Raw genomic sequence first — 21,750 nt, 5'->3', positions numbered from 1 at the left:
TTTTGGTCTGACTGCAGGTGGCAACCAAAAGGAGACAAGTCAGGCAGAAACCCCAATCTAGTGAGCCTGGCCTGGGTCTGGACATACACATTTTATCCACCTTTCCCTAAATTATGTATTGAAATGATGGAATAAGCCTGCCTGGCACCTTGGCTCACACTCGGTAGATCTCCATCGTACTTTGGACTTATGGGTAAGGCTCTGTCACATCAACATTAGAGAAGAGAATACAGAGGAATCACAGCTCACACTATTGAAAAAATTCTCAATTGAGGCACAGTGGCAGGCAAGCTCACAGATTTGGGCCCCCAAACCATCATCCTTTTTAATATTTCAATGGCCACTGCAGTCTCCTCTACTATTGTTCAACTGAGTGTAATAATTCTCCTATTTTGTCTGCAGAACATGATATGACCACCTGATGAAGAGCACCTTGGGCTCTGGGTTGTTCTTAAGACATGGGAACTGACTCATCTTTGAACTCATGCTCCCAAGTGGGCTTAGACAGGATAATGACTAGGTTAGGTGGTATACTAATGGAGAGTGTGAGTGACAGCTAGTTTCCTCCATTTCCCTCAAGCCAATGTATCTCAGAATCTTTTAGTCAAGCCCAATAGTAATTCATTGTGCCCTTAGTACATAATAAGGTGAACAGTCCAGACAATCACTGAAGTGCCAGTCATTCAAGCAAACTTGCAAAAATATCTAGGACAATAAATACTTTTGCACTCCCTATATCACCCTTACAGACCTTCAAGCTGGGATTTCAAGTGAGAGCAAATGAGAGAAAGAAAGGCTTTCACCCCAATTCTCTCTTTAACTGGCCTTCAGGCTGGGCCCCTGCTCAAAGCCTCCTCCACTCTGGAGGGAGGTGCGGTGGGTGGAGAATCCAGAGTTCAGGAACCACTATCTCAAGCAGTTGCACCACTGTAATTAGGAGGCACCACAAGCAGTAGAGTTGGACCTAATGAATTAAAATGCCTGTCAAGCACTTCCCTACACTAATGTCCCAACCAGTTGTCCATGACTCACTCAAGAGATGGCTAGGATACTTGAATATTATTATAGCACTGTGAATTTTTACTGGACAAATGTGTCTGCTGCTCCAACCGTTGTTTCAATACAGTTCCAAGTTTCACCCTATATTAGTTGTAAAGTGGGTGGCTGTCAGTTGAAGATCCCATGCAGTAGATCTTTGAGGGAAATGGAAGATGCAATCACCATAGAGCACAATATTCCCAGCATTAAGAAAGCAATAGAGATTTGGCATTCCCTTGCTATTAGCATGCAACATAGAGTGACTCTGAGGAGTTTCCAGCACGTCTGACAGACACTAAATAAATAGTATTAATTATCAGAAGAGAGGAAGAGGCACTGCCTGTGCACACCAAGCTTAATGATATAATCGATACATGTAATGACACACAGATTTTATCATTGCTCCTGGAGCACAGGCACCCATTGCTTATTGTTTCTATTACATGAGTGCTTGGGTGCCCTTCACTACTAACAGGGATCCACAATTCTTCAGTGAAATATAAACCATATTTTGAAGGAATAGTTTCCATTCAATTATCTTAAACAGAATGTAAATTAAGATAGACATCTTAGTTTGTGCTCAGAACACTCCATCAGAATTAGCATTATTTATGGTTTAGGAACTAGGGTCATATGGTGGTTTTGTGCCCACTAGGAACCCTTCTATACAGCACCACTCTCTAGTCCTCCCTTCATTCTCCTCTTTATTCTTCTCTTGAATTTTTACTCTCTTTTTTGATCCCTTCTCTCTTGATCTTCTACTTCAGCTTCTACTTATACACATCGATTCACCCAGTTGTAGGGTCTTTCTCAATCTCACCTTACCTTTTCTCTGTGGACCTCTCCTCTACTTGTCTCACAAAATCCTTCACTCCTAAACCCTTCCCTTCCAACCCCTTCAAGTCCCAGTTTCTCCTGCCTTACACCCTAGGGAATCTTCTGTCACTAAATATGTGTATAAATAATTCTAGTACAATTATATAATTGAAAGTGCTCCCTTGCTAAGCTTTCTTATCTTGAATGCCTGTTCTTCCATGTCTACACCTCAGCCCTTGCACCAGCCTCTCCACTTTTATCTCCTGCACCACCACCTCCTTGTATTTCCCTTTCCCTCAGTAATGTCAAAGTTCTGCTTGGGCTGGTGTTGGTCATTCAAAAGTGGGATAAGTTGCACTTCTTCTGACATCTCCATCATCCAGATCTATTTTGAAGCTAGATTTTTAATATTCTTATTAAAATAAGTCCTTGATCCACCTGGTCATTTCCCCAGCTCTCCCAGATACCCGATCATCCCCCCCAATCCCCCAAATATCACATCCAAATTCCACAAATTTTAGTACTGCCCCAATCCCTGATCCTTTATGTCACTACCCTGACCTCTTGTATAACTGTGTCCTTTTTTTAAAGATGGAAACCCTATGTTAGAGTCCCTGCGGGATGAGGGTAGGATTTTCAGGTCTGGGTATAGATCCGGGTCGGGTCACGGGTCTCATCTATATTTCTTATCTTATTTGATATTGTCTATATTTTACTCCTTTTAAAATTTTACAAAACGTTTTTCTGTCTCCGCCCACTTTTGATGTAATTTCCGGTTTACAGCAACACTCCAGTTGCGGATAAGGCAGTTGCGGGCCGGGTAGCAGATCCAAGTGGGTAAATTTGCAGGTTGCGATTCGGGTTGTGGGCTGCGGGTTTAGGTCCGGTCTGGGTTTCAAAAATTTGTTCCGTGCAGGACTCTACCCTATGAATGGGTAGTTGAGCATCTAAAGTTTTCTAACATCTTTCTTTCTATTCAGGCCATCTTCTGTTCCTCTTACAGTCTGTCATTCAATTGTCTTGTTGCTAAGGTCAACAGGAACTTAGCAACGGTATAACAGTTTATACAAGTACTGGTGTGTGGCTCCATTTTTTTGACAAAAGTCAAAAATAAAAAATTGAGATAATGAATAATGAAAAAGTACAAAATCAAAAACACAAAAATATTTTTGAAAGATGGTCTCTTACGAGGGTAACCCAGTCCAAGGGTTTGCCAGGTTTTTGGGTATTTTTATAAAAGTAAAAAAATCTTTATTAGGACATATGTAGGCCTGACTGTGTTTCGTTCCTGAGGTGGGCACTTACTCATAGGCTAGTGGTCTCCCCTGTTTGTACAATCCTTATAAAGGGGCATTGACCAATTAAAATGCATTACATCATACTGGTCCTTAGCCTCGTTCCAGAGACATGGACCAATAGAAGTATATTGCCTGTTTTGCAACATGCTGAGCCTTATCCAGTAGGGACATACATCTTATTAAATGGTATCCAATAAGGATCTACATTCAATTAAACAAAATATAATAACAAAAAATATAATAACAAAATATAATAAAATATAATTATTTGTTAATTGTAGGCCATATTGATTCACGGCACCTTAGGGCAGTCCAGAACATTCATCACATTGTGCATGCACCTCGCACACATCATTTTTATCCAGAAATAGTCTCAAAACGTAGGTGCAGATTCTATAAAACATTCCAGATTATAATACCAGGTTAGACTAGGACATCCAATTCCCTTCATATCACAGGCCATTGTCTGGCAACTGGTAGCGATGATTAGAGTGCCCTCTCCCAGAGCCCTCCATTACTCATCAGGACAGAATAAATGATGGGTCATTGTGATTTACCTGACATTTACCTCCCAGACAGTAACAGCTCAGGTCTTTAACTTCTTTAGACTTCTAATTAAACTGTCAGCCTTATATTGGTGGGCAGATACTGTATTTTATCCTGTGGCAGCGGATGGTCCGGATAATCACATACCCAATAACGGTGAAACGCACGTCATTATATTTCTGCTGCTATTGTTAGTAATAGCCGGAAAACCTCCCATTCTCCTCTATACGTTTAGAAACACGCAACACAATTACTTAATGAGCCGATACAATAAATCATTGGAAAAAAAAAATTTACACGAAAATATTAAGCAGAAAACTGAGAGCACTGAAATATCCCAACAAGAAATTCATAATGAAATTCGTACAGAGTATTGCTCAAATGGCTACAGTGTTTACTGAAATAGAAAAACGCTGCTGTATTAGGCAAGGAGAATTATTTCTGAAATTTCCCATGAGTCCCATGGACAAATGCATTGGGTAATAGCGGTGACAAATTAATGGCATAAAGCAATGAGATGCTAATATGGCTGCTGTACCTTCATAATGGTAGTTTCCCAACATGAACCTGGCCAAAGAGCGTCACCTACATTTATATAGCAGGTAGGGGGGAGCTGGAGGTATGACCAGGGTGTAACTGGACATGGCCATGATAGAACTGGATGTGGTCCAGGTGTAACAGAAATCACTTCCCCCGAGCTTGACTTTGTTAATGGATTATGGCTGCGATTCTAGTGAGCATCAAATCGACATTCAGACCAAACTTGTCTGAGATCCTATCAAAGTCTACATCACAAGATTATGAGCAGTGGAGTAACTAGGGTGTGCCACCGACCAGCTGCAAAAATATCTCCCAATCCTCCTGCCCACTTCCCATCTCTGCCCACTCCGTGCCCTGTGCCAACTTGCGTCCCCCTTCCCCGAATGAATTTTCGTACGATATTCGTTGCGTGTATGGTGGGAAATGAGACGACCGATAACGGCAGAAGACTTGGATATCAGTTGGCTCGTTGATCGGGCTGGACGGAAAATTATTTATTCAAAAAAAAAAAGTGTTGAATCGTCAGATACAGGTAGAATTCTGTTGTTTCTATCTGTATGTCTGATCAGCTCTACACGTATTGAAACTAACGATCCTTTTTGGAAAGATCTTTTCCAAGAAAGATCGTAATTGTTACGTCTACGAAATCTGGGCCTGATATTGACACTAGGGTTGCCATCTTCTGCCGAGATTCAGACTGGGCAAGGGGTGTGTGTGGTTACGTCGGAGGCGGGTGATGATCTGGGGGGGGTGTCCATGACATCAGGGGCAGGCCAATTGGCTGATCGATGTGTCATTCATTTCAAAGACCCGTCCTGATAAATTGTAAATCTGGACAGACCTCCCAAAAACCTGGATGTCCATGTGAAAACTAGATAGGTGGCAATCCTAATTGAGACAATTCTTTAATGTACTTGCAGCCAGACACACTCCTGTAACCACAAGGTTGACAATGTGTTCAGCCTCTTCTGATGAACAATAATCAACTGCGCCTATCGATTCTTAGGAACCCTGGATCTACTGCCACCCTGGATTTGGTGGGGGCTCCAGGTTTCCCACAGTGGTTGCATCAATAAGCTCACCAGATGTGCACCCAGTGAATAGGATGCAAATGCAAAGTGTTCTGGACATGACAAAAACCCAATACCACCCTATTAGTAAAAAAATATGCAAAATTGCATCTGTTTTTGACGCGGCAGATGCAATTGTAGTAGGTGAAAATCTGCTGCTTCATGGGCAAAATCATTCTTATTTGCATCTAAAATTGCAATTTGCACACTGCGTTTGTATTCCTAAATGACCTCTAGGGTATGACATGGGCTGTAGCCCTGAACATGAAGTTGATACCGCTGCCACTTATCTCTATGGTTAATTGGGATCTTGAGATCAGAATAACCTTAGATATTATGCTTGTTCAAAAAGTCATCCAACCCCTCTGGTAAGGGCACACCTGGATATTCAGTGAGATTTAGCTGCCCAGCGACTAATTGGCTCTTCTTTGGGGTGACTAATCTCCCTGAACTGCTTCCTCATGTCTTCTGCCTGCTTCAATGAAAAAACGCCTTAGGCAATGCACACGCGGTGCTTCGATATCCGAATTCGCCAGAACGAGGAAACTTCAGGCGACTTCAGAAATCGAAGCGATGCGTGTGCATTACCGCAAGCGTGTTTTCATTGAAGCAGGCGGAAGACACGGGGAAGCAGTTCAGGGTGATTAGTCGCCCCAAAGAAGAGGCGATAATTCACGGGGCAACTAAATTTCTCCGAATCTCCAGGTGTGCCCTTACCCTAAAGGAACAATTTTGCTATTGGCTTTAGCTGCCCTTTAATATGAATGGAGAGAGAAAATACAAATCTTTCCTAATTAATTAGGGGAAGGGGTGTCTTCTCTTTAATAAAAAACACCCCATATTATTTCTGCATAAAGTACACATTTATATTCCATCTCCAAATACGCTGCCTGCTTTTTAACAACGAGTCATACAGATCTTTCTTTTTCTCAGGGGAGCAGTCATATTTCCTGAAGTCTCTCATTGTTGTCTCTGTATTGGTGGAATAATCTGTTTAAGTAGTGACAGTAGTTCAATATATACGTCGTGTCATTGAGTGGGCGTATATTTTACCATTGTCTGCGCTCATTATCAAGGCAATTAAATTCTGATTTTCACATGAGAAGACTATTTTCGACATGGGGAGAAGGTGTTAAAATGATTGTTAAACATTGTTCTCCATCTGTCACATTCATCATCCTTTCGCATTTTTCCAATGAAATCTTACTTTTCCTGTAGGCTAGAAACAAATTAAGAATTGATATCAATAGTTTATGGGATATAGGGAATAAGGTTCCCTGTTGACTATCTCAGGTCATCAAGGAGTTCCACCATGCAGAGTAGGGATGTAGCGAACTGTTCGCCGGCGAACTAGTTCGCGCGAACTTCGACTGTTCGCGTCCGCCGAATGTTCGCGAACGTCGCGCGACGTTCGCCAATATGAGTTCGCGTTCGATTCGAACAAAAATCGTTCGACCATTCGACCATTCGATTCCTTCGACCGCTAAAATCGAAGGATTTTCGTTCGAATTGAACGATCGAAGCCATTCGATTGAATGAAATCATTCGATAGAATGGCTTCGATCGTTCGATTCGAATGAAAATCGTTCGATCGAACGATTAAAATCCTTCGATCGTTCGAATCGAACGATTTTGCGGGTGTTCGAAGTTCGCGAACTGTTCGCGAACTGTTCGCATTTTTTGCCGGTGTTCGCGAACGGCGTTCGCGAACACATAAACGGCAGTTCGCTACATCCCTAATGCAGAAGTGGGTCATTGAGCTCCAATAGGTCCATTGGGTTATGGAGCTCCAAGGGGACTTCTTATATGGCCACAAACCCACTGGGCAGATAACAACTTCTACCTTTCTCCAAACTTGTAGTTGTCTCTACATCAAAGAGAACTGAGCAGGGAACTTACTGTTTGAAGAAGGATGGAACCTGCATTAGAAGTTGTATTTATGGGAAACCAAAAAGTGATGGTGGGGGAGAAAAGAAGACAAGGCAGAAGAGGATGAGGAAGAGCAGCAGAGAAATGCCGAAATTCACTGGGGCACATTTACTAAAAATTTGCACTAACTTTGCACAGCTCAATTAGCTTTGAGTTGTCTAGATCTCTCTCTAAGTACAAGTACGTTATCCAGAATGCTCGGAACCTTGGGTATTTCGGATAAGGGATTATTCCATCCTCAGTATTTAAATGAAAATTCAACACCCCATATAATAAAATCCACTAACCCCTACCCTACATAGTCCCCCCCTCCCTGCTCCCATCCCCCACTGGTGATAACTCCAGTAATTGCCCCATATCCTGTAATTACCCCTTGTTAAAGAGTAAGCGAAGCGGAGCTCATGGGCGCCATCTTCTTCTCTTCAGTAATCTTTGGGTCTTCTTCCTTCCCTCTGGCTAGTTCCATCACTCTCAGTGGATGCGCAGTTGTCCAGAACTGGAAAAATGCTTCAACTGCGCATGCCCCAATATGTCCCCAAAATGTCGCATACTTTCTGAAGATTACCAAATTGCGCCCAATCGCACCATGGTAGGTAGGAGAGTGGCTGGAGAGGGTGCAAATCGGGAGCACTTCATTGCATCAGCTACTGGAAACCAAAGCCCTGCTTACTCCGCTGATCTTACCAATGGATTGTAGCACCAGCACAGACAGTGCTGTCTATAGAGAAAACTAATGTGGCTCCAGTAGCCGCATAATAGAGAAGACCAGCACTGTTACTGGGGAGGCAAATTTCTTGCAAATACCATATATTAAGAAAAAAATGTGCCAATTTTACACTTATTAAAAGATCATTCCCTGTTACATCAAGCAAAGAAAACGGTGGTGCTTTTTAAATATTTATCACCGCAGCTGTAATACTGTTCTGAAATTTAGACAGCCTGTATACGTGGACATAATACAAAATATTATAAAAAACTAATATTGTTTTTTTAACATTTGTACTTGCAAACAATTATGTACCTGTAGCTTGTGAGTTAGAGACAATGTTGGACATGAACCCCAGTCACAAATTCTTCCCTCTAACCCAGTTATTGGTAAAGATGTAATTATACCTGCTATCCCATAACCAGAGTCCCTTCCCAGAGACTATTATCCCACTGTTACTATAGACACCATCTCTCCCTACTATACCTGCTATCCCACAGTCACACTCCCTTCCCAGAGACTATTATCCACTGTTACTATAGGCACCATCTCTCCCTACTATACCTGCTATCCCACAGTCACACTCCCTTCCCAGAGACTATTATCCCACTGTTACTATAGGCACCATCTCTCCCTACTATACCTGCTATCCCACACTCACACTCCCTTCCCAGAGACTATTATCCCACTGTTACTATAGACACATCTCTCCCTACTATACCTGCTATCCCACAGTCACACTCCCTTCCCAGAGACTATTATCCACTGTTACTATAGGCACCATCTCTCCCTACTATACCTGCTATCCCACAGTCACACTCCCTCCCAGAAACTATTCATCCCACTGTTACTATAGTCACCATCTCTCCCTACTATACCTGCTATCCCACTAGTCACACTACCTTCCCCACAGTTCACACTCCCTCCCAGAGACTATTATTCCTGTCCTATAGACACATCCTCTCCAACACTATACTGCCTATCCCCAGTCACACCCCTTCCATGAGACTTTATCCCACTGTTACTATAGACACCATCTCTCCCTACTATACCTGCTTCTATCCACAGTCACACTCCCTTCCAAGGACCTATTATCCCACTGTTAACTATAGGCACCATCTCTCCCTACTATGACCTACGCTATCCAACAGTACATCCCTTCCCAGACTTATTATCCACTTGTACTATTAGGCACCACTCTCCCTACTCTAACCTCCCTATCCCACGATCACACTCCTCGCACGAGACTATTATCCACTGGTTATATAGCCATCTCTCCCTACTTCGTCCGCACTGTTACTATATAGGCACATCTTCCCTACGTATACTGTGCTATCCCAGTTCCACTACTCCTCGCAGAGATATTATCCCACTTACTATGGCACATCTCTCCTACTTAGCGCTATTCCAAGATCACATCCCTTCCCAGAACCTATTTAATTCCCACCTGTTACTATAGCACCTATCATTCTCACCTTACATATACCTCTATCACAGTCACACTCCCCTCCCAGGACTATATCCACTTTACCGAGCACCATCTCTCGTACTTATACCTGCATCCGACGTCACACTCCTTCCATGAGACTTTATCCAGTTTATAGAACACCATCTCTCCCTATACTGCCATTCCCCATCAGTCCACACTCCCTTCCGAGACTATTATCACTATGTTACTTAGACAACATCTCTCCCTACTATCACCTGCCAGTCACAGTCACACTCGCCTTCCACGAGACTATTAATCCACTCTTACTATAGGCACCATCTCTCCCTACAATATACGCTATCCCCACAGCTCTACACTCCCTCTTGCAGAGACTATTCCACTGTTAGTATACGGCCACCATCTCTCCCTACTATACCTGCCTATCCCACGTCACATCCCTTCCCAGCAGACCTATTATACCCACTGTTACTATATGCCCATCGTCCACTACGTTACCTGCTTATCCACAGTCACACTCCCTTGCAGGGACTATTATCCCACTTTACATATGCACCATCTCTCCCTACTATACCTGCTCATCCCCAAGTCACACTCCCTTCCCATAAGACTCATTATCCCACTGTGACTATAGGCACCATCTCTCCCCTTACCATATACCTGCTTATCCCACAGTCAACACTCCTTGCAGAGGACTATATATCCCCACTTTACTATACGCACCACTTTCTCCCTACCTATACCTGGCTATTCGACAGTCATCTATCCCTTCCAGAGAATTTATCCACTGTACTATTGCACCCATCTCTCCCCTATTATACCTCATTCACAAGTCACACTCCCTTCCAGAGACTATTATCCTACTCTTCTATATGGCACCATCTCTTCCACTCTATACCTGCATATCTCACAGTCACACTCCCTTCCCAGAGACATATTATTCCAACTCTTACGTATAGGCACCATCTCTCCCTACTATACCTGCTATCCACAGTCACACTCCCTTCCCAGAGACTATTATCCACCTGTTACTATAGACACCATCTCTCCCTTCTATACTGCTATCCCACAGTCACACTCCCTTCCCAGAGACTATTATCCACTGTTACTATAGGCATCATCTCCTCCCTACTATACCTGCTATCCCACAGCCGCCACTCCCCTTCCCAGAGACTATTATCCCACTGTTAACTATAGGCACCATCTCTCCCTACTCTACCTGGCTATCCCACAGTCACACTCCCTTCCCAGAGACTATTATCCACTGTTACTATAGGCAACCATCTCTCCTCCTATACCTGCTACCCCAGTCACACTCCCTCCCAGAAACTATATCCCACTGTTACTATAGGCACCATCTCTCCCTACTATACCTGCTTATCCCACAGTCACACTCCCTTCCCACCGAGACTATTATCCCACTGTTATTAGGCACCATCTCTCCCATACCTGCTATATCACCACATCACACTCCTTCCGAACTATTATCCTACTGTACTAGGGCACCTCCTCTACTTATACCTGCTATCCCACCATACTCCCTTCCAGAGATCTTTATCCACTGTTACGTCATAGCCCATCTATCCCTACCTATACCCTGCTATCCACACATGTCACACTCCTTCCCAGAGACTATTATCCTGTTACTTTAGAACACCATCTCCCTACAATCCTTACTGCTATCCACAGTCACCACTCCATCTTCCTCCAAGAGACTATTCTATCCCACTTTACTTACTAGGACATTACACTCTCTTACTATTACCTGCTATCCCACCAGCACCACTCCCCTTCCAGAGACATTTATCCCACTGTAATTACTAGGCACCATCTTCTCCCTACTATACCCTGTATTCCACAGTCACACTCCTCCCAAGACTATTATCTCAACTGTTACTAAATAGCACCATCTCTCCTACATACCTGCTATCCCACGTCCACGCTCCTTCCCAGAGACTATTATCCACTGTTACTATAGGCACCATCTCTCCCTACTATACCTGCCATCCCACAGTCACATTTACAGTGTGTTTCTTTTTTCACTTTATTTCTGTATATAGCCAGGGACATTGTTGCCATAAGGCAAGATTTGGACCTAAGAACCTTTTCTTGGCCACCCCCATCCATCAAGAGGAACTCTGATATATACTGTCTCTGCTGATTTAAATAAGCACCGAACAAAATCTCAGTTGAACTGTTTGCCAATTATATCCCATGGTGGGAACATATTCTTCCTGTAAATACTTTCATTTTAAGGCCATGAACACTTTAAATCGATAAGCAATAAACCCTCTTGTTGTCGGATTGAGATGGAGTCACAGAGCTAAATTATTTATTAATACCCAAATGCACACAGATCATAAATGGATGTGCAGAAGACATTGAGTCAGACTGTGTAGGGGATCCTCAAGGTTACTGAGGTTAGAATTGGAGAAAAGGACGTTAAAGGGACAGTGCTAGAAAATATATTCCAGCCTAATGGAAAGCTCAATAGTACCCAAGGGTACCATATGGTAGTGTTACATCAGACTGGAGACACATGTAGTCTGTGAATTGAAGGAGAGGATTTACATGATTCCAATAGAACTAAATGCAAGGAAGCAGCCATTGATCTGCTGAGTCAAAGGGGCATGTCAATGCTGTGCAGCCTGAGCTCACATGAGGCTGATGTCACTGAGCATGATCAGACTTTGTGCCTCCAGATCAAGTCAAGCCTCATAGAAGAACGGTCAAGCAGCACTGATCCAACGGGTTAGCCCCTGAACTGTTACATGGCCCATTGAAGCACCAAAATTGCTCATCACTCAGTCCCATTTTCATTTCTAATCTAGCAACTGAATAACCCACACACTGTTAAACATATATTTTGGTTGTAAATGACCTTTATTTATGCCAGAATCCAATGCCGTAACAAAAGGCACAACAAACATGGATAGTGGGGTGTAACTAGGGGCCTAAAAGTGGCACCAAACTCTATAACTGACTGTCGTTCATGATTGAAACTTAAAGGAGAAGGAAAGCTCCAAGACAGTTTATTGGCAACAGATTAGCCACAATAGTGCAAGACAGAATGCTATATTTATTCTGCAGAATGCTTTACCATACCGGAGTAAACAGCTGTAGACACTGTCTCTTTTTATTTAGGATAGAAGCTGCCATTTAAACTTGGTGTGACATCACTTCCTGCCTGAGTCTCTCCCTGCTCACTTACAGCTCTGAGCTCAGATTACAGCAGGGATGGGAGGAGGGAGGGGGAGAGGAGCAAACTGAGCATGCTCAAGCCCTAGCCCTGGAGGTTTATGCTGAAAACAGGAAGTCTGATACAGAAGCCCATGTCTACACAATAGAAGGAAAGAAATACTGTGTTTCTTTTGACAGAGGACTCAGAGCAGCATTACTTTGAGGGGTTACTGGTGTATTTATATAGACCTTTCTGATAAAGCTTACTTAATTTTAGCCTTTCCTTCTTCTTTAATACATTTGCTCCTAAGGCTATGCTTGCCTCATCTATTAGCCAGTTCCAGGCTTGTATGTGCTTGCCCTGAGCAATGAGTATATTCAACAATAATCTGTAATACTAAGAACAATAAGAGGCACATCGTAGTGCGCTTTCCCAAACGTATCTCATTGTTACTATTTGTTATGCTACAGTCCAACATGTGCTCAGAAAACACTGTCCTCTTTGCCATCTGGAAAGAAATCATTCCCTTAATCTTCCCCAATAGGGCTTGTCCTTAAGACTGAGCAAATATGACAGTGACCTGAATTAAAGGAGAATGTGTAAAACCATCTGCAATTCCCTACAGTACGTGATTACATGCCCAAAGATGTAAACCAGCAAGAAGTTAACCAGCCATGCTGAATGGGACCATATTTTGTATGCAATTACCACTGCTTGTTTTGTGTTTAATAGACCGTTTGTGACTTATCACCAGGTCAGTGTATGGCAGAGTGGAATACAATGCAATACAATGGGCACAATGCAGTTGGTCTTTGTTTTGGGAGAAGTGTCAGTCACCAACCCATTTACTGTATTAGCTAAAAGACAGGTGCGACTCTCTATCTCTGAATAGTGTGCAACAAGGCTTGTTGGAAATATAAATCCCATTCTAATACAAATTTCTCAAAGCAGTATTGCAAAACACACCCGTTGTACCGATTACTGATAGCAGTATTGCACTGTAGAAGATTGGGACCTGTGGTCCATTCCGACCCTGGATTTAAGGCATTATAGTGTGTTAAAGCAGAATACTTCCCTCAGTGTTTTATAAATGCCCATTATTTTGTTTATTAGTGGTTTAACCCAACCCCCTGTAAGCTGCTACCAATGCTCTGGCCTGGCATACTGCTCAAGACTTGGATTGACAGAATCCAATCCTTATTAACTCTAATGGGCTGAAATGGCAAGCATAAGAGCGTCTTAGGCTCAGCACAAAAATTAAAAGTCCAGCCAGGTACATTTCTCTATGGCCAAAGAAGAAGAATCCCCCTAAGTGTAAAAATTGTGTAAGCTGGCACAGATCCTCCTGAGCTCTTGCATGCTCACCACTGGAGAAGAATGGACATGGGTAGCCAAATGAAGTTAGCTTCTGCACTGCTTAGTTCTATAGGGTGTAGGCACCCACTTACAAGCCAGTAGTACAGGGGCAGAACAGTGGCCCCAAATACTTGGGTGTATGAAAAATTCTAGAATGCATCAACTGGCTGGATTGGTGCAACCTGGATCCTGCTGACTAATCTGGTCCAGCAGTCCTAGCCAGCTGTGTGGCCAGCCATTATCAAGTCATTACAGACCATATGAAGCTACTGACCCCTGCCTACCCCTGAATAATTATTACCTACTCCATGAAATTGACCATATTGGAGACGCTTGGCACCTCCTCTACAGCTGGATAATGATCAACTCCTCTCATGACTCTACTCTACAGGGATTCATCATTTTTATTTTTTATTATTATTTATTAGGGCTATTAATTGAGGCTTACACAAACAGCCAGCTGTGGGGAAGGAAGCATCTAAATTCAAAATCCCACCTTGATATTCCTTGTACCCTAAATATGATATTATACAGTCATGTAGGCAGACATTTCAGTTCCAGTAGAGCTTTATCGTCAAGAGGGTGGGGTTAAAGGAGAATTCAACCCTAAATTTAAAAAAACCCTACCCTCCTACCCTACATAGACCCCCCTCTCTCCTCCCCCCAGCCTAGGTGTTACCCTGGGCAAATGCCCCTCGGTGCAGATTTAGGCAGCGAAGTTCATGGGCGCCATCTTCTTCTGTTCGGAAATCTTCGTAATGAGACCTGCATGTCAGCGCATGCGCAGTTGGAGCAATTTTCTGTTTCGCAACAACTGCACATGCACTGAGACTCAAGAAAATTGGCGAAGCGCTGGTCTCATTATGAAGATTACCAAAGCAGCTGAAGATGGCACCCGTGAAATCCAATGCCTGAATCTGCACCGAGGGGTAAGTAAAATGTTAAGGGCATTTGCCCGGGGGAACACTTAGGCTGGGGGAGAAGGGAGGGGGGTCTCTCTCTCTATGTTTTTTAAGTTTAGGGTTGAATTCTCCTTTAAGAAATACATGGGAGTGCTCATGGTGGGCCTGGACTAATATGTCATGGTTAGTGATGGGCGAATCTGTGTCGTTTCGCTTTGCCGAAAAATTTGCAAATTTATCTCGAAATTCAAAATAATTTTGACACAAGTGACAATTTTTATACAAGCGACTATTTGGTCCAAATGTATTAAAGTCAATGGGCGCCCGAATAATTTTGACGCGCCAATTTTGACGTGCAATAATTTTTTTTTTGCCAAGGCTGATTTTTCGTCTGCGAATTGTTCCTGCAATTTCGCAAATTTATTTGCTTGCGGTGAAACACGGAGATTTGCTGCAAATTCATGTCTGGCTTATTTATTCACCCATCACTAGTCATGGTATTAAAAAATGTTGGAAGCTATTTTTCAAGTTCTTTTAGGTAAACTGTTTATACTTTTCCCATTAGTAGGAAAATTACAACTGAGTGCAGTAACTGATCCTTGCATCTATAAGTAAGAAATTAGCATAAATGACAATTGTTTCCTCTAGCTTCAGTAGTGATGAGTAAAATTGTTGGTCAAATTTTTCGCACAATTTGTTGTACGTCAAAAAAAACAACAACATTTTGCATTTAGGCAAATTTTCAGTATGGCGAAACAGGTCATATTCACCCATCACTAATCTTCAGTAAAAGCAACATCATATCCTCCAACTGAAGATGAGACAGCTGAAATGAGAGCCAAGAAATGTTTGGTCATAGAAGCTTGAAACAACGAGCCCCCTGATTCTGATCCAAAGGGGTCACTTCAGCAACAAAACCATCATTGAACTGCTTCACCAGAGCTTAGTGTCATAGAAAATAATTTCACTGGGGAATGCCTAAACCCCTGGTGCACTTGGTGTTGTCATTTGTACTTCCAATCAACAAGTGGTGCAGGGGTTAGTTTTACAGATGTTGCCTTCTACTTTATGTGCTACATGCTAAGTCTGCTTTCACTTCCATTAATTCATTACCTATGAATGAGAATATCAGTCCCTCACCCTCTAAGGAGGATCTATGATTCGATTCTTTGGAACACTGCAGGTCTGCTTCTTTGTCACCGTGGATTCTGATCCCTGCAGCTGTGATTCCAACTGAGCACTGTGAGAAGTTGAAGACTTTTTTTGCCCACTATGTTCCATGGGCTAGAAATGAATTCTGATTGTATTCTCTGATGTGCTGCAAAACTAATCAGATTTGTTTTCTTTTTCCCTAATAATGCCCCCCCCCCGGGATGTCCATGCTAGAATCTTAGTAATTAAGCAGAAAGCAACCCTTATTAAAAACAATAACTTGCTGCTGAGCAAAAAAAAAAAAAAAGAACAGTTTATAATGTTCCTCGGAGAGCAGTGCATCACCTAGCTGAAAGTTCAGGAAAGTGATAAATATCCCAGAATATACCCCCAGTACAAACAGGGCTGATGATTCTTATCATTTATTAAATCACTTGCTGTTACAAACACCAGCCTTTCCTACAGGTCCCTATTTCTGCAGGTGGAATCAGATCACATGGTCATTCCTCCATCACGTTCCCCTAGTTCTGTCCCACCCTGTCCAGTGCCAGCAATCCTTATTTTTATAGGAGAACGGATGGGGAAGCTTTTGCCCAGTCTACTTGAGAGGCAATGGCAGCCAAGGCAAGGAAAAAACATTGTGCTGAACCAGTAACCCCTTCATAGAGACTATGCAGGCGGTGCATACTGGGCAATTTACTCCAATAACTGAAAGGTTGCAGGTTGGTCAACACTGATATTAATATCACTGACTCCATGCCACCCTATTACCTTCTATGCCATGGTCCCTGCCAGTAGGCTACATGGGTTGCACCTATAGGCACAGCTGGGCTAGTCTGGTGCTGGACACAGGGTATTCTACTCTATTAACTGAAGGGTTGCAGGTTGGACAACACTGATACAAAGTTCCACTGACTCCATGCAACTCAATAATACCTGCTATGTCATAGTCCCTGCCAACAGACTACATGGGTTGCACCTATAGGCACTGCTGGGTTGGGCTGGTGGTGGATATTGGGTATTTACTCTAATAACTGAAGGTTTGCAGGTTGGAAAACACTGATACAGGGTTGGACTGGCCCAGCGGGGCACCGGGAAGAAAACCAGTGGGCTCCAGACCTTATGCACCCAACCGACGCATGCTTGTCCCTTGTCAGGACCAGCAGGCACAAGTTTTTGGGAGGGGAAGGAGGCAGTACAAGCTGCCAAGGGGCTGGTTGGTGTTGTGCTGGGAGGGAACGAGCAAGGTGTGTGGAACATTGGGAGCAGGTGGACATGCAAAGGGAAGTTTGCCGCTGGGTTAGGAGGAGTGGGCCCATAAGGACCCAGGAGCCCCGTAGTCCAACCCTACACTAATGTAAAGTGCCCCTGGCTCCATGCCATCCTATTAAACCAGTTTGCCACTGGGATAGGAGGAGTGGGACCTTAAGGATGGGACCCCGGAACCCCCTAGTCCAACTGATGTAAAGTGCCACTGACTCCATGCCACCCTATTATAGTAACCTGATATGACATGGTCCCTGCCAGCAGGCTACATGAGCTCCACCTATAGGTATAACAGGACCAGGGCAGTGGTGGATACTGTGTATTTTATTCCAGTTACTGAAAGGTTGCAAGTTGGACACTACTGATATAAAATGCCACCAGCTCCATGCCACCCTATTATACCTGCTATGCCATAGTCCCTGCCAGCAAGATACACTAGCTGCACCTATAGGCACAGCATGGCTAGGCTGGTGGTGGATATTGGGTATTTTATTCCAGTAACGGAAGGGTTGCAATTTGGACAACAATGCTATAAAGAGTCACCAGCCATCCTATTATACCTGCTATAGCTGGGCTACCTGCATAGTCAGATGATACTGTACAGATGGAATATGACTGGCATGATATAGAAACAATAGATACATGAATAATAATGGCCTCTTGCTGTTGGTTTAGGGATAGGATTGGCAACTGTATGGGTTAGGCACAGGCTTACAACACATTCAGTGAATGCAATAAATAGCAAATAAAGAATATGGCAATAAAAAAAAACACTTCAACTTTTTCTTTCAGAGAAACAAAGGTTCCCATCGGGAAAGCAGCAGATGTGCTTGGTGCCTAAGTGCTACATAAGCTCTCAGCTCTGTGCATCCAGAAAATTGCTCAGAGATCACACACACACTTCTCACAAACAGCAATCAGCCGAGGGAGATGCACTCAGGGATAATCGTTCTGCTGTGCAACAAGAGCAAGAAGAGCCATTTGTTTGCACCACATTACCAGTAGCAATACAGGCGCCACTCAGCACCCGGGTGCCCTCAATAAACAGATTGCAATGGGAGAATGATGAGGAAGGGTAAACTGCTGGGGTAACGAGGTAGAGTGGAGAAGAAGGAGTTAAAGCTTTTTGATTGCAAGCTCTTCAGGGAAGGGACCATATGCCATTGGTTTCATTACCGTATATACTCGAGTATAAGCTGATTTTTTCAGCCCGCAAAATATGCTGAAAAACTCTACCTCGGCTTATACTCGGGTCAAGCGCAAAAACGGTCGCCTAAGAATAGTCACCAGCGTCCAAGAATAGTCTCCAAAAATATTCGCCGGCGTCCAAGAATGGTCGCTGGCATCAAAAAACGAGACGCCGGCACCTCCAATGGGAGCAGAAACCCTAAATTTTTTGATTGAAACTTACCAGAAGCTGCTGCATTTCTCACCCTAGGCTTATACTCGAGTCAATAAGCTTTCCCAGTTTTTGGAGGTAAAATAAGGTAGCTCGGCTTATACTCAGGACGGCTTATACTCGAGTATATACGGTAATTCTAAGCACTTTAAAAACCTGAAGCTTTGATTGTTTCTTACTGCCCCCTCGCTGAGTATTCATGTGCCGCCATAGCATTACATACAGGGATATACAATTGGGAAAGGAAAGAGGGTGCTGCTGTACTTTACAGACGGGTGAGTTACAGGACAGTGATAACTCATATTGGAGGTACTTTTCTTATGTATACAGAAAGGAGGGAATGCAGAGAGTTTGGGTCAGTACTGGGTATAGACAGCAAGGGTGCACTTTGGGATTCCTGTAGTTCACAGAGGGATAGCAGGAATGCAGAGGACCCTATATTTAGGAGGTAGGAGCAGGAGGGTAGATACAGTATTGATTAGGAAAACTGAAGGCACAATGTGTGGGCCCAGTTGTACTTTACAAAGACATGAGTAGGACCTGCTATTATAAGCTGGGCTAAGTGTGGAGTCACAGTTATGTTCTTTGTAACAGGGTGAGATTTGGATGGATATGGCACTAGGTAGGGTAGGTGAGAGCACATTTGGTGGGCATGGGGGACCCTACATTACTGGAATGCAGCAAAATAACAAGAGAAAATTAAGTTGATCTTAGAGTAAATAACACCCTGTGCCCACCAGTGTAGTGACAATGTGACAGTATAAAGTCTATAAAGTACATCTCCAGTACAGCCTACAATATCTTACCTCTCCCAGTTAATACATTACAGGTTGATATTTACAGACTTTTTACTGTAATTTGTAAGTTTCAAGTGTTTGCACAGAAGGGTAATGACCAGCCTGGCGCCCCACCCTTTCTTATGGTGCCCTGTGCAGCTGCAGGGGTCAGTCACCCACGGGTCAGTCACCCCAAAGGCTAGCCCTGAGTGAGTGCCAACATGGCAACATCTGCATCTCTGTACAAACAGGGAGAGTGGGGATAGATGGCAATGTAATGAATACAGGTGGGCATTAGTAATGGCCGGGTCTGTACTACATAGGGAATAGGCAAGCACTGGCAATTTGGTTGCACAAGGCACATAGAAAGTTGGGGTGAGAATCTTGATGCAGGTTTGTTTTCAAACAAGTGTTAGTGGGTTGGTAGTGGGCAGAGGCACATAGAGAGTGTTGCTTCTCTTGGCACACAGGGGGTGATCATTGTGGGCATGGAGACAAGCCAGTAACTATAGAAGGAGCAGACCCTAGGACCAGGGGCGTAACTATAGAACAGGGATCCCCAACTTTAGAACCCGTGAACAACATTCAGAAGTAAAAGGAGCAACACTAGCATGAAAAATGTTCCTGGCTGGTGCCAAATAAAGGCTGCGATTGGCCATTTAGTAACCCCTATGTGGATTGTCAACCTACATTGAGGATCTGTTTGGTAGTGCACCTGGTTTTTATACAACTAAAACTTGCCTGGAATTCAAAAATAACCTCCTGCTTTGAGGCCCCTGAGAGCAACATCCAAGGGGTTGGAGAGCAACATGATGCTCATGAGCTACTGGTTGGGGATCACTGTTATAAAAGAAGCAGACCCTGCGGTTGCAGGGAGGCTTAGGAGGTATAGGGACCCCACCAGGCCCTAATTCATATACAATTTAAATAAACATTGGTAAAACTGGTCAACCTGGGGTCCTGAAAAATAATCTGCTGTGGGCCCTGCAATATCCAGTTAAGACACTGCATAGGACCTAATCTATTGCACCTATTTGCTATGACCCCCCAAAACTCTCTTTAGCCCCCCCCCCAAAACATAAGGAATAGGCATGCCCTAAGTTTAGGGAAGGACTAAACTAGTTTTGGGGGGGGGGGCATACCTGATTCATTGTAGGACCCAGTAACGTCTTGTGACCCCACTGCCCATGTGATGCGTTGGAATGTAGAATTGGGGGACACCCATTGGGGGGGTCAGCGTTACCTGAGTCGGAGAGCCGAGGTCGGGCGCGGTCCCTTAAGTAGTAGATGAAATCCAAGCAGCTGTCGTCCTCAACGATGCCACTGTAGCACAAATCCGCCAGCAGCCGCACCGCTTTCAGACAGAGCTCCTGCTCTCTGGCTCCAGGCATTTCCTACCAGCATCCTTGTGCTGCCCTCCTGCTGTACCCGGTTACCCCTCCGGGGCAAGGCAGCACCGTTTGCGCAGACTCTGGCGTCTCCAGCTCCCTTTGCGCTTGCAGCAGCTACAAAACGCGCCTGGTCGCTTCTCTCTTTCTCAGCGCTCACCTACACTTCGCAGGAGGGACCAGCTCCGCCTCTCAGGCTGCTTGGGGGAGAAGAAAAGCGGCTGCTTCTGCTGCACATCTCCTTCCCTTTCTCCAGCGACAGTCGCAGCAAATAAATCCTCCCTGGTTTGGGAGCCAGCAGTTCTGTATTAAAGGCGCAAAGGGAAGTCGCAGGCAGAAGTGCGATCCACTGGCTCCTGTGTCAGCTGCAACTTTTTTTTATGATGCTGGAAAGAGCCTTGTCGCTCAGTGCGACTATATCTGCTGCCTTCACTTGTGTGAACAGGAGAAACCCTAATGGATTGAGTGCTCACCCCTGGCTGACAGGGGAGTGGAATGAGGGGGGTGTGGAGAGGAGGATTAAAGCTGGAGTGCAGTAGTAGATGCTTGTGCTGCTCCCAGTCCCTTTCCCAGGACCCCAGGGGGGGGGTATAGGATGGAAGCTGGAATCTTTCATGGTTTCATTGATTGGAGGTAGGGTTCATTGACTAATTTGTAGAATGGATATAAAAAAGATACTTGCACCCATTCATGCACTTTGCAGCCAACACCCAATGCACCCTATCAGCCTGAGGACAACTGTGCCCAATGTATCCCTGTAAACCTTATAACCACCACCAGCCTGGACCTGGTAATATTTCTGGAGTCAAAAATCAAAAATTGTGAGGTTTTTCTTCAAATGAAATAGCCAAAAAATGTAATTAAAAGTTCAATCCATTTGTTAGGACATACAGATGAAGGCCTGGCGCGTTTAATGCCTGTTGGGGCATTTACTCATAGG

General features: G+C 43.9%; 1 protein-coding gene across 2 annotated transcripts in view; it reads right to left on the bottom strand.

Annotated features, from left to right (window-relative positions):
* The window catches only part of LOC108714938 (synaptotagmin-9), a 95,310-nt gene extending 73,851 nt beyond the window's left edge, over positions 1–21,459 (bottom strand). The window contains exon 1 of one of the 2 annotated variants that reach the window (XM_041560905.1): positions 20,666–21,459. In XM_041560905.1, coding sequence (XP_041416839.1) covers positions 20,666–20,813 — 148 coding nt within the window. In that variant the 5' untranslated portion in view covers positions 20,814–21,459. The remainder of the gene's footprint in view (positions 1–20,665) is intronic. The other variant, XM_041560904.1, reaches the window with a different exon arrangement.
* Between the last annotated feature and the right edge of the window lie 291 nt (positions 21,460–21,750).

The sequence above is a fragment of the Xenopus laevis genome, chromosome 4S (genome assembly GCF_017654675.1).
Source record: "Xenopus laevis strain J_2021 chromosome 4S, Xenopus_laevis_v10.1, whole genome shotgun sequence".
In the NCBI taxonomy this organism is placed as follows: domain Eukaryota; kingdom Metazoa; phylum Chordata; class Amphibia; order Anura; family Pipidae; genus Xenopus; species Xenopus laevis.
Note: the sequence above shows the minus strand (reverse complement) of the source record. Positions and strands in the feature narration are given on the sequence as shown.